Genomic DNA, 14057 nt, shown 5'->3' on the forward strand with positions numbered 1-14057 from the left:
GAGCCCTGCAATCCCCTGCAAGTTTTTAATGAGTATTACAAATCAGTTACATATCCAGTGCCCATGGATTCACTTGAAAAATCCCTGAGGAATCCAGCTATTTTAGACAATGGTAGTCTAAGTAGATGCAAAATCCAGACTAACTGGCCCACTCCATGCAGAGTCCACTTTGGAATTTTCTCTGAATTTGACCAGTCCAGAGTTCAAACTATCCAAACCTTCCATCTACAAACTCCCTTTGCACATTTAGTTCCAAGTTGTGTTTCCATTTCCCTATGGAAACCTTAATAATGGAAGGAAATTATGAGCTGCTGGTTGTAGTACTAGGCATGGGGAAATGCAAGCTGAGTTCTGTTCTCTGTAATATATTTCCTGCATATCCTTGTGACCTTCTTTTTATGCTTTGTTTTTTATGTAATGGGGAGGAGGAGAATTGTTCCAAATCCGACAGACATGTTCTAGATGTGCTGATTTTTTGAACATCCCTCAGATATGGGGTATGGGCCATCATCAAGGTACACGAGACCAACAGGATGAAAACATTGTGCAGAATCAAATAGTTCTATAGCAACAAGAATTTAGTTTCCAATATCTTCATAAGAAGCTCCAAGACCTGGTGCCACAGGTTTAAGTGAAGCTGCAGAGAGACCACATTGTTAGTAGTGTGCTGGTGATGTCCGAGAGGAAGAAGAGTTCACAGAGATAGTCCATAAGGCTAAAAGGCCTGAAGAGTTACCTTGGTAGTTACAGCTAGCAAATGAGCAATATGCATTTGAGAGAGCCTGCTTAATCATGAGGTCTCAATACACTTTACATAGTTCTGTAAAAATGGTGTCCACATTTTATTGCTAAAGCAACTGAGGGACAAAGGTTTCACTTGAATAGGGTCATCTCATGAGTCAGAGAAAGAAACAGTGCTCTCTCATTCTGGCCGTGCTGCCTCTAAACAAATGCAGAAAGGAGACAGCATGAGTGGAAGGTCATTTTTCTTACAGGATACACTCTGTAGGCCCTTAAATATGCCATGGATCCTGTATATTTCTAACATGAAGAGTCAGAGATTGCAGCTTAAACAGTGATGGAAGTATTTAAAAGGTATTTTGTGGAGACACAAATCCAGGTACCTGACACCCTACTGTGTTTTGCATTACCAGCATCCTGTCGTTCGGAGTGGCATGAACTGTCTGGAGACTGCATTTAACAGTGGGGTCCACAACCTGTATAACCAGGCCCTCCTTGCCTATGTTTTTGGCTTAGCTGGCAGAGAGGAAAGACGCCAGTTCTTCCTCGAGCAGCTGGACGGGGCAGCTGTCAGGGCTGGTGAGTGCACATGGCCGTGGTAGAGGCAGTGCCACTGATGGGATGGTCTGTCACATCATGTAAGCTGCTCTGATGCACACTTTTGTCATGAATGCTCTCCCTTCCCATTTCATGCCTGTTATGCTACTGAGTTTATCTCTAGGAGTTTTTCTGTCTGTCTCTTTTGGCTTCACAAAAATTTGAGCTGTGGCCTGATCTATGAAATTTTGAAATAATTTAGGAGGGGGGAGAGAGAGTCCCCTGCATGTCTCAGCCCAAGGTACTGGAAGATTGTACCTAATTTTCCAATTACTTTCCTCTTGTAATGCTGAACAATCCCACTTCGCTTGGCTGTGTCATGTGCTCCTCTTTTCAATTGCCTTAGCATCCTTCTACAAAAAGTCAAGTGCCTTCACTTCAATCTCTCTTTGTCTTATACAGCCTGCTTTTATTATTTCCCTTTCCATCCCTTCCTGTTTTCTTTTCCAGCTCAGAAGTAAAATGTACCTAGTTCAGGACACCAAGATCTGAAAAATCTTTTTTTTTTCCATGCTTTTTACACCATACTTCTCTGTTTTCAGGTGGATCTATTTACTGGCAGAGAGAAAACAAGCCACCAGCAGAACGTTTTTCTGACTTCTATTCACGTGCCCCTTCTGCTGAGGTTGAAATGACCAGCTATGTGCTCCTGGCTCTGCTCAACAGAACCAAACTCATTCCAGAAGACTTATCTTATATTTCCCGTGTTGTGTACTGGCTTATCAAACAACAGAACCCATATGGTGGCTTTTCCTCCAGCCAGGTAACAACTGGGTGTGGTAAAAAGAAAGTGTCTTGGAGCAGTACAGTCTGCAAGCTGAACCTTGACCAATGGCAAATCTTTCTGGCTGTGTATGGATTTGAATAATACTGGTGCTTGCATGGGTTGCCTTGTCAAAGGCACACCATGATCTTCATAGCTTTACACATAATTTGGTTTTTAGCAATGAGAATTTACCTGAATTCCAAGTCATCCATGGACAGCAGTCATTGCTGACACGACTTTATCCCTGGTCTCCTTTGGTAATTAAAATCTGTTGCTCCAGAATCACAGAATCCAGAATGGGTCAGGCTGGAAAGGACCACAGGGGACCATTTGTTCCAACCTCCCTGCTCAGGCAGGATCATCCTAGGGCACATGGCACAGGATTGTGTCCAGATGGTTCTGGAATATCTCCAGTGACGAAGACTCCACAACCTCTCAGGGCAGCCTGTTCCAGTGCTCAGTCACCCACACAGTGAAGTTCTTCCTCCTGTTCAGGTGGAACTTCCCGTGCATCAGTTTCTGCCCCTTGCCTCTCCTATCGCTTAGCACCACCAAGAGCCTGGATCCATCCTCTGGATCCCCTCCCTTCAAATATTTCTGAGATCCCCTCTCAGTTTTCTCTTCTCAAGGCTGAACAGGCCCAGTTCTGACAGCCTTTCCTTGTAAGAGATGATCCAGTCCCTTAATCATTCTTGTCATGATGCTACTCTGGACCTGCTCCAGGAGCTCCATGTCTGCTGTACTGAGGAGCCCAGACTGGACACAGGACTCCAGATACACCTCCCTAGGGCTGAGCAGAGGGGCAGGATCATCTCCTCCACTTAGTGCCAAAACCCTTCCTAATGCACCGCAGATGGACCTTTCCATCACCAGAGCATATTGGTGGCTCAGGGACAGCTTTCTGTCCACCAGGATGAGTTCTACAAGAACTTGTGTCTTGTCTCCTTGTCTCTTTGCAAAGACCCCCTGCATTTATGAGTACTGACAAAGCATTGGGGAAATAGGAACTGCATTAATCCCACACACCATCTTACACCTTCATATCTAATTTGGGACCATGTTATTCTTTTCAGGACACTGTGGTTGCTCTCCAAGCTTTATCCCAGTACGGATATCTCACCTTCTCCAAAAACAGTCTTAATACAGTCAAAGTCCACTTCATGGAGACCCCCAGTAAGATTTTCCAGGTGAATGACAAGAACCGCTTCTTACTGCAGCAGGCTTCCTTGCCCACTATTCCAGGGAGTTACAGTGTGGAGGTGAATGGCACTGGCTGTGTCTATCTGCAGGTAAGCAAGCTGAGAACTCAGCACCATCCTCTGGGAACTAAGCAGTGGGCTCTCCATGCTTTATTCCTCTCCGTATGTTGTGGTCTCCTTTAGGTCTGTGACCATCTCACACTTTCTATCTCTTTCAGACCACCCTGAGATACAACATCCATTTGCCAAAAAAAGCTGCAGGATTCTCTCTGTCTGTAAGGACAGCAAATGTGTCTTGCACAGGCAACTATCCACCAAAGTTTGACCTTGTCCTCTCTGCCAGGTAACTTCCTTTTGCTGGCCTACCCCCCTTGCATTCACAGTTTGGTGAAGCACCCAAGAAAGGATCTAAGTACAGGCAGTTAACTGCTGCTCTGCAGCTGTAGGAAGAAAAACAGGATTTCTGGGAGCTAAAAATGTCATTCACTGGTCTTCTTTCCATTTGCAGGCCAGACTAACAGAACTTTTCTCATTTTAGTTACACAGGAAACCGCAACATCTCCAACATGGCTATTATTGATGTGAAAATGCTCTCAGGATTTGTTCCTGAAGAATCTTCCCTGAAAAAGGTAACAAATGGGACCAGTGTGAATGATAAAGCCTAAAAGCACAGGAATTTGATAAACACAGTCTCTGATTAGCAAATATGAGCCCATAAGGATACTGCAATGTCCCTGGGCATAACCTTCTCTCACATACACCGTGTTTCAAATTTATAGCTGTTTAGGTATTGAAGACAGATCTGTTAGGAGTTGCCAAATCCAGTAGCCCAGGAAAGCTAAGACTTCACATCCCCAGGTCCAACCAGCAGCAAAGTTCAGTGCATATTCCCAATAAGCAGACATGCACACTACACATATATATCCATGTATACATGATATAGGTGCCACACAGATGAGTAGACAGGAAAGACATCATTTCCACAAACACAGCTCAAATGGCCTTATCCTGTTCCCTTTTCTGCCTGACCAGATTAAAATCTCATTTGTGGAAAAGATAAATGAATACATAAATATACACCATCACATACATACATGCAAATACACAATGTGGCTCCTTATGGTAGCTAGCCTCAGGCACTCAGTCTGCCCAGCAGCTGTCCCTGAACCCTTGTTCTGTGGAGTTGCTGACACCTGGACATATGCCTCCTTCAACACCTGACCCCCCACTGCAGGGCCTGGAACTGAGGTCCCCATCACCCATATGTATGCATGGTGAGGGCCTCTATAAGCATTCTTAAACATGCAGCAGGTGAGCTGGGGTTGCCTGGTTTCATGCACACACACATGCAAATAACTCTCCACTACCTGCTCCAGACCGATGTCCACCTCCAAGACTGTATGGTTTCTCCAGAAATAGGTTTGGACACCCTGGTCCCTTTGGTAGCTGTCAGGTCCTCTGGTGTCTCAACATTTGGGTGGGGTTAATGCCTGCCTCAGAAGCTGGCTGCTATTCCAGTTTATCACCAGTGACCACACGCTGACATACATAACCCTGCCACTCCAAGCATGAAGACTGGTGTCTCAGGATGCTGGCACTGCAGGCACACTGTCCCTGTGGTCTCTGATCCTCTCTTCAGTGACTTGCACTCCCTACACACACGTTCATGCAGAATAGAGAGCCTTTTACCCTGGAAAATTGCAGGGAACAGAGACTAATAAGAAGGCAGGAGAGGTTGTTGTGATCAGGTGCAGGGCAGACAAGTATGCTGACCACCAATCTGTTCACGTACAATTGGCCTCTTTTATCTCATTTTTCACCCTTTTTCCTTCCAATTGGATTTTATCCTTCTCTTTGTTACTTCTGGCTCTTCCCCTAAACACCCTGTAATAACTCTGTCTTGAGTCCCAGCATCCCATACTCAGCCCCGAGGTCTGTGGGCAGCATTCCCCTTCAGTCTGCAAGGTGACCCAGGGATATTCTGCTGTTGACTCCCCTGGTGGGTCTCACACTCTGACAATGGGCTGGTCACTGCCCTGTGGCAGCCCCAAGGGGAAGCAGGTCAGAGTGCTCCAGTGTCTCTGCTCAGGTCCCAGGTCCCTGTGCTCCTCAGTGTCTGTGTGCATGGCCTAACAGAATCTGTGTGAGAAATACTTCTGCCATAGTTAAATTGCTTTAATTGGCATTTTGCATTATTATCCCTTTGACAAGGGTTGTTTCTTCCTCTACAGTACAGTTTAACAAACAACCAAAACAAGGAGGTTATGGATTCTCCTCCTTTACTATCCAGAAATGTGGTTATGATGATGACAGTTCTGGGGACAACACTGATATGCACCTCCCTGAGGTTCCTAATACAATTTAGGTTCACGATAGATGAGTTCCCTTCAAGTCGTGAGCTGTAATATTCAAGTAGATAAAAAAAATAATGAAATTATTTGTAGAGTCTGCTCATACATTTTTGTATTTATAATCATTCAGCATTCAGGCCTGATTTTTTTTTTTTTTGCTAGAGCTATATAAAATTCATTAATTTTCTTTGGAATATTTTTTTATGTTGAGATGCTATTCTGTTTGGCATCCTACTCCTCTTCATATACACTTCGGGAAAAAGAGCTGGTTTTTAAAGTTTGGAATAGTTTAGCTTTGTATATTTTGATATTAAAATAATTTTGTTCACATTCTCTTTAAAAGGTTTTTAAACTTTTCTTTAAGTGAGTCAACTTGAGCTGCAGAAATTAATTGTAAATTCTCTCTGAAATGAAAGGATTCTTAGGTTGATGATGAAAGTGACAAGTACCAAAGCTGTTTGGTGGAATTGTTTATCACTGTGACTGGTTATAAAAACACTCAACTTGCATTTCGTTTTTTGGCGGCTAGATGGCGGGGTGGCATAAAAGGAACACGGCAACCACTTGGAATGTATTTTTCAGTGGAATCTCTAAGTCTCCTTGGCAAGTCCCCCGTGCTAACATTTCTGTATTTTGATTTATTTAAAGCTTCGGGACGACAATTCTGTTGTGGATCGTGTAGACATCAAGAACAACCACATACTCTTCTACCTTCAGAAGGTAAGTTTGGGAGGTTTCCTTTCAGTTTTATTAAACTGGAAGTTAAATACAGGCTCCCAGATAAAAGAAAAATCTTATTAATAGCATATTAACAATACCCATGCCTTAAAGAGGTTCTTTATTCAATCCAACATCACAGGGGATAATGGAGATATTGCCATCAAAGTAATTAAAGGGAGAAAAGTAAGGAGAAGATTCTTAGGGGTACTGAAGGTGCTTTTGTCTGGGAAAAGGCAAAGAAAGAAACTAACAGCAATTTTTGATTGCAGAATGAATGCTGATGTGCTGAAAACCACACTGACAGGGAATTATGTTGGGGTAATTGGTAATGGAAATAGGAAGAGGAAGAAAGAAAAGAGCACACAATTTTAGCAACAAAACATATTTAGCAACAGCCTTTAAACAATTATCTGATTTAACATCAAGTTTAGAAACTGGAGGGAAATGTAGAATGGCACATTGTCACACAGTCTGATTCAGAAATGAATCTGTTCAACCTTAGCCTCAGGGATGGCTATGAAAAGTTCTGATGCATCTTCTTGTCTTGCCATTTCCAGGTCTCTCAGAAGGAAATCAGCTTCTCCTTTGGTGTGGAGCAAAGCCTGGCTGTCTCAGACATCAAACCAGTGCCTGTACATATATATGATTACTATGAAACAGGTAGGTGACCCAGCAGGCCTCTGTAAAACCTGTGACAAAGGAGAGACCCACTTGGCAATTCTGCTGCTTTTGATTACTAAACTGCAATGGTTTTGCAGAGCAGAAACAGTTCCAGCCCTCCTGTGTTTACATTTCTTGCTTCATTTCAACATGAAGCAGATAAGAAAGTGATACATGAGAGCTTCTCTCTTACAAAACACATACAAAAAGACATGTGGTTCCACTTTCTTTCCACAGTTTGGACATGATGGTTAAAATCAATAACTCAAAGGTAGCAGTGTTCCTGATTTACCTGAACTGCATTAGTTAATTTTTTTACTTAATATTGTCATAGCAAGCTTCAGCAGAAAGGTCCTCCTTAGTGGATTTCAAGTACTTAAGTAGGAATGACAGTCCCACTTAGCAGGAGTTTAGGTAACTAGAACTAGAAAAATAAATGCCTGACAACCTTGCTTGAACTGCATCCCAGCAGATTAGGAGCAGCAGCAGCAGTCAGAGAATTGACCCTGGAGTGTATTTTCTGCCACCTGATCCACATCTTACATGATGACAGCAGTGATGTGTCCTGGCAAACGTGGTCAGAGCACACTGGTCTCTGACTATGCAGCCCTGCAACTGGGTGCCCTGACAACTGGGAGTCTACCACAAAATTTATCAAATGTTTTCTGTTTTGTAGCATGTTAATGACAGGTGCAGACAGACAGGGGTCAGAACGATTTCTCACTCTCATACAAATGTCTTCTTCCTTTCTTCTTTCCAGATGAATATGCCCTTTCAGAGTACAACACACCCTGCTCCCCTTCTTCCAACTGAAATCAGATGTGTGCCAGAAGAGGTAATGATTCAAAAATTATCAGGCAAGCAGTTGTAGAACAAGAAGAGGATAAGAGGCTTGGTTTGTTTTTTTTTTTTCTGGGAGCACAATGAAAAACATGTAGAATAATGAGGAATAAGCAAATCCCATATTGCTGTAGATCAGAATGACCCACACTTCAAAGAGAACTGGGTTCAATGTGGATTAGAAACTGCAGATAAAGTCCTATTCCTGACAAGGGAGATACTGTGCAATTGTTGACTCTGACCATCCCTCTTGTTTTGAAACTTACTACATATTCCAGTGGGAGATTTGTGTAAAGGTAAATGCTTTAGATGTGTTCTGGGCTGTAGATTCCTCTTAAGAAATCCTAATCTCAGAGAATAATGTGCTGCTGCTTCTGCAGATTTTACTTGTTTTGGTCTTTCCATTATCCAGAAGGAAAATCCTAAAGAAATTACTTTGATCCTCACCTTTTTCAGCAATTGAACTGAATCATCTACAGATGACAGAATTCTAATCCCAGGAAGACAACTTCTATGCAAGTTTTGCCTCTATCTAGAAAGAAATGTTTTCTTCACATTAGTACCTCATATTTTACTGCCCTTTGTAATAAAACATTCTGCTTGGCAATGGTGTTTGTCCCAGTCTTCGCTCCTGGGTTTATCTAGAGATGGGTGAACACAACAGTGCAGGATATGGTAGGAGAGCAGTGTTCAGTAGGATGTTAGGCTTGCTCAGAGATAGCTCAAGTGGAACTAATCCTCCCTCACAGGGCAGGAACCTCTGTGACAGTGGGAAATCATGACAGAACCCCTCAGGCTCAGCGTAATCCCAGAAGGATGCAAAAGAAATTTGGAAGCCGTGGGAGGACATGAATGTTGGTTTGGAAGGACCTGGGGAGAACACCAGCTTCAGTCTTCTGTTCTAAGAACTGCCCAACAGAAACTAACCAGCAGAAGGGTGTGTCAGCTAGAGACTGGCATTGGGGTCCAGCAAAAAAAAAAGCAGATTTCAGCAATTCAGCAACACCAGGACCCAGGAAACCTTGGGAAGCAGCTAGAGAGTTGCTCTAAACAGATGAGGAATTTGACATAGGAACCCAAGGCTCTTTGTGAATTTAGATTCTGGCTGATGTGAACTAAGTGCCTTAACACCCTTGAGAACCTGGCCCCATGCCCTGATTCTCTCAGCTCTCTAAATGCACCACCTGGCATGTGAAAGCATCAGGCAGGGAGCAGCTTTTCACGTGGTAGCACTGTGCGTGCGGGAGAGCCTGAAGAGGCACTTGGATGCATAAAACAACATTTATGAGCACATGTGCCATGTATATTTCTGGTTATTCTCCTTAGGATGGACAAAAGTAAGGGAATGGAGTTATCTGCTTTTTTTTTTTTTTTTTTTTTTGCTTTTTTGCTTTTTTTTTTTTCTTAAGTTGCATATAAACTTAGTTTACCAAGAAACAAGAATAGTTTCTTCCCTGAGAATTCTGGTGGAATTTCTACCTAGTGAAAAAAATAATGACATTTTGAGAAAAGATGTTGTGAGGTGAGTAGCTTTCAAGTCTGTCAATTCTGCTCAAAACACTGCGTTTCAATCCCCGGTATTTCTCTTCCCATCAGAAGCAATCCTTGGGCACAACCCTTGACCCAAAAAGTCACACTGAAAGCAATGTTTCCATGTTTGCATGGGACCTGTGGTGACTTTTGATACAGACAGACACATGCTGAGAAGTAAGTTATGACTCTGAAGATGTTAAGGAGCCAAGTGACCCCAAACTCCCCCTTGCTCTCCCATCCCTGTCAGCAAAAAAGATTGTGTGAGCTTCAAGAGAGGTCAGTCAGGCTACTTCAATCCACCTTCCTCAGCTGTGTAAACTCAGCCTGCTGCTAAACAAAAGCCTTTGTTTAATGCCATTCCAGTGAATGGCCAACTGCAAGCCTGGTCAGATGGAAACTGATATGAAATGCAGATGCTTTCAAAAGCACAGCATTTAAATTTTACCACAGATTTCCAAAACACTAGGTTGAGAGGGAGTGGATGGAACAATACCAGCAGTACCTAGCAAAATCTGCATTTTACAGCCTTCTTTCGCCTCTTTAACTCCTTTAACTGCAGTGCAACTAGTGACCCAATGTTTGCTCTCATAGAGCTTGCATCATGTGAGGCTGCTCTGCTTCACAAATTCAGTTTGCTTAACCTCAATGCAAGTCAGATGAAAAGATGTAACAATTGAAAGGAGCTTCAGATACTGAGCTTGTAGGACCATGTGAATCAATGAGAAAATGGTGAGGGCTCTATCCCATCTCCAAAAATGGCAAACGCATTTACACTCAGTTTTCTTTGTTTGCTGTAGTTAGAAAGATGCTCTAGAACTCTAAAACTACCACGAATCAGTCTTCCCTTTCACTTTCCGTGAAAAGCAAAAAAGTGAACAGCAAAAAGGTGCAGTTCCTAAGGCACCCATCTGCTGTAGTCCATGGGAATGTGCCAGGACAGGCTCTGGAAGTCTTTCCCAGAGGTATAAACTGCCAGGACTCTGACACTGTTTTGTGTAATAGCAAAGCATTTGTGCTGTGAGCAACTATGAGTGACACTAGACATGGATGTGATGCTCCAGTCACTCCCTCATTTCCACACAGCACTCTCCAGCAGACAGTTTTGCCTAGTGCTGTTCATTTATGGGTCAATAGCAACAAAACCCCCTAGTTCTTCAGAAGAGGACAATCAGGACTTTCTCTTATTCCCTTTTTGCCTGGGGCTAGCTTGTTTGCCCTGAGACAACTTGGCAACCTCAGCTGTTTAGGAAGATAATAAAAGATAATAAAGACTGACAAGTCTTCATCAAGGACACATCCTCCAGCTTGCTCTGTACAGTGCTCAGCAGTTCAATATATAGCTGCAGAATATATTTTCACTGGAGACAAAGCAGAAATAGCCTTTATGTGAGGGGCATGAATCAAAAAACTTTTCAGGCATAAGGTCAGGGGTTGAAGGCACAAACAGGCTCTCCCTGGGGGGCATCCTTAAAGTGGTGCAATTAATATATCAGGTAACACAAGAGTATTGTTTTGCTGCCAAGTAGATAATAATAACAGATAAAGGGAGAGAAAGCTGCAGGCTCTGAATAGCATTTGCACGCCTTCCATAATGTGTCTGGAACAAGTCCAATTTCTGGGATGTCGTGGTGGAAAGAAAAATTCTTTGTAACAACAAAAAATTGGATTTAGAAGCAAGATGTTGGTCAATGGCAAAAAGATCAAAGTACTCAACAGCATTTAGTGTCAGCCCCCCAATATTTAGTGTTATCAGCCAGCTGTGACAGACTCCTAAGCCCAAGCTCTCTTCCCCATTCAAGTCATAGCAGTATCATGCCTACACCGAAGATAGACTTCAAAGAAATGAGAAGAGGTAATCCCTGCACTACAAGATGTAAGTCTTATGTCTTGCATTCATCTCCTATGAACTCTTGGTTCTGATAACATCATTTTACAGCATTGAAGTGAGATCCACCCTTCCTTCCTCAGAGCATTTGGATTAGACAATACAGCATTTCCACCAAAAATATGTCCAAGAAATTTCCTTTGGCCCATAAAGCTGAATCCAAAGACACACATAAAAACATTGCTCCTCTGTAGTTCTCTTCTCACAGACCAACCTGCAATTCAGGTGATTCAAGTCTCTCATGTCAACAGTGCCTGAAACTGCAGGAAAAGACTTTAGAGGTATGATTACCTCAGTAAAACTCTTGTAGGAACTGTAGGCTGATGGCTGTATTCCTAAGGGAAAGCAGAACTGTATGACTTTTCTCCAGTCAATCCAGAGAAGAAGGATAACCAGCCTGGGAAGGGTGTTCCACTCTAAGCTGATGGAGGGAAGGAGAAGAAAATAAGAGGGACTAATGGAGCCTCAAACACTTACAAATCTGTCATTACAATGAGTCATTTCTGCAGAATTAAATTAAAAAACAGTCTTTCCATAAAGCAGAGAAAAGCAATATGAAAGCCTCAGTGAGCTGCATCTTTCTACATATGCCTGTTACGAGTTGTCACCTGAAATGAAAGCAAATGCTTCTACCAAATGCTGCAGAAGTTGCAGCTACAAAGTGAGGATAGTTGTGTACAGCTGTGAAAGAGAAACAAAGGGTTAGGGGTTTTTGATCAGAGGTGAAAAGGTCAGAGAATTATTTGGGCATCCCTCAGCATGCTAGAGATGGCTGGTCTCAGGCACCTTTCTGGTAGCCAGAAAAGCCAACACATGACAACATCACGTGCATCTCACATCAGCTCTTGGTACACAAGATCATTTCTCAGTACCAGTCATGAGTTGATTGCTGGCATGGGAGGTTCTGGGGGAACATGCAGCCAGACTAGCTCTCCCACCTTGTTACATTTTATAAATTACATGTCAAATGTTCCCCACTTGATACTCATTGTTAAGTACTTTCTTTTTCCCCGTTAATAAAAACCTGATTTATATTTGCAAGTGTGAAGAATTAACTTAATAAGTACCAGAGATTTTTTGAGGGGCTTATTCAGATATTTTCTTGGTGATTTCTCATTTGAACTGAGCCCTTGATGCTGCCTATAATGACCACAAAGAAAGGAGGGCTGAAAAACTCTAGTTCTTGTCCATGAAAGGACAATAAATCTGCAAAGCACTCCCAAAAGAAATGCAAACTCTCTTATTAGCCTAACTATAGCACTGCATTCATAGTTTAGCCTGAAAGCTGCCAGGTAATCTGTGTAGAACTAGGAAAGATAATTTCATTTGTATATCCATAGTATCTACTCTGAGGCTTGTGTAGGTGGCAGTAGTCAGATTCCAGGTTTCAGTGGCATTTGTCACCAAAACTGCACAGCAAAGACAGGTTTAATACTTTGGCTCACAGTTATTCCTGCTCAGATCTCAGCCTCTACATACATGTGGAGAAACGTCTCTGTTTTGAAAACAGGTTATGGATGACCCATCCATGCTCAACATGGTCACTGAAATCTTACAAATAAGTGGCTGATCTTCAACTACCTTCATCTTTTTTATGGCTGCCTTTTCCAGGCATCATAGACCACTGAAATAAACTTCAGTCCTCCCCACCACCACATTTTGTTGAAAGAAATTCCATCACTCATCAAAATCACTGCAAGCTGTGACTGTTCCACTAGGGATATACATATTTTCTTTTATGACCTCACCATCCTTTTAGCTGCTAGAGGACTTTGCCAAGGCTCACATATCTTCAAACAATGAAAGAAATCTTGCATGCTTGACTAGAGACCCTATTGACCAAGTAGAACTTTATCTGTAGTTACCGTGTTTCAGCATTGTTCCCTAAACACCTGGGCCAAACCAAGCATTTCGACCTTTATTATGGCTAAACAAATCGTTACAAACTAATCCTCTTAAAGATGGTTTTATAGGAAGTAGTCACAGCCAAAATCACAGATTGATTCAGTGCTTTTCAACTAATTTTTGTAGCTGTAGTTTCTTTGTGTTAATCTTCTTCTGAATGCAGCAATTAACCCATTCACCAGCTGACAGTGCCTACACCACAAATATATGGTTACAGATCCTGCAGACACATCCAAGTTTGCTTTAGACTGCATGAGTGAGAAGGAGTACTAGAATTATATGAAGTGTTAGCAGCCACAAATTCTTCAAAAACAGGAAAAAAACATGGAGCTCCAGAGACTGTTGTAATTTTCCTAAAGCCATTTGAGGATTCCCACAGGAGAGAAACACAGCTCTTTTCAGTAATAGTGAGTGAAATTTGAGGTCAAGAAATCACACAGAAAGACACAGAAATTACTGTGAGTGAGCAGCCCTATATGAAAAAAATTAATTGCAGTTGAGTAGTATTACTATAGCTTTTCACAGCAAGACAGATTTTATTTGTAAAGATAACCTTGTACTAGTAGAGCATATCTAATGCCTCAAATAAACCAAACCACAACCATAAAGGCACCATTTGTGGTGTCTAACTACAGCAGCAGCAGGACTGTTTCAGTGGCAGAAAGACACCTGTACTTAGTTGGTGAGGCATTTTTTAACAAAGATAACTGTATCAAATTTAACTAGATCAAACAGCTTATTCTGCTGTTGCCAAGGTTCCCTCTCATTGCTCTCCATCTACAAACACACAAATCTCTCTCTGTGTGCTACATCTAAGCACAAGTAACTGAGGTCTGAAGTTATGGCTTGGTTAACACTCA

At 42.3% G+C, this 14057-nt stretch overlaps 1 protein-coding gene across 1 annotated transcript in view; it reads left to right on the forward strand.

Moving 5' to 3' along the window:
- The window catches only part of LOC102110660 (ovostatin-like), a 29532-nt gene extending 21084 nt beyond the window's left edge, over positions 1 to 8448 (forward strand). Inside the window, exons 28-36 of the mRNA XM_005531008.3 lie at positions 1155 to 1320; positions 1881 to 2101; positions 3178 to 3393; positions 3522 to 3646; positions 3842 to 3932; positions 6303 to 6374; positions 6932 to 7034; positions 7795 to 7869; positions 8331 to 8448. Of these exons, the coding sequence (XP_005531065.2) occupies positions 1155 to 1320; positions 1881 to 2101; positions 3178 to 3393; positions 3522 to 3646; positions 3842 to 3932; positions 6303 to 6374; positions 6932 to 7034; positions 7795 to 7847 (1047 nt within the window). The 3' untranslated portion in view covers positions 7848 to 7869; positions 8331 to 8448. The remainder of the gene's footprint in view (positions 1 to 1154; positions 1321 to 1880; positions 2102 to 3177; positions 3394 to 3521; positions 3647 to 3841; positions 3933 to 6302; positions 6375 to 6931; positions 7035 to 7794; positions 7870 to 8330) is intronic.
- The last annotated feature ends 5609 nt before the right edge of the window (positions 8449 to 14057 follow it).

This window comes from Pseudopodoces humilis, chromosome 2, assembly GCF_049639895.1.
Source record: "Pseudopodoces humilis isolate 2021_Gansu_Grassland_sample_001 chromosome 2, ASM4963989v1, whole genome shotgun sequence".
In the NCBI taxonomy this organism is placed as follows: domain Eukaryota; kingdom Metazoa; phylum Chordata; class Aves; order Passeriformes; family Paridae; genus Pseudopodoces; species Pseudopodoces humilis.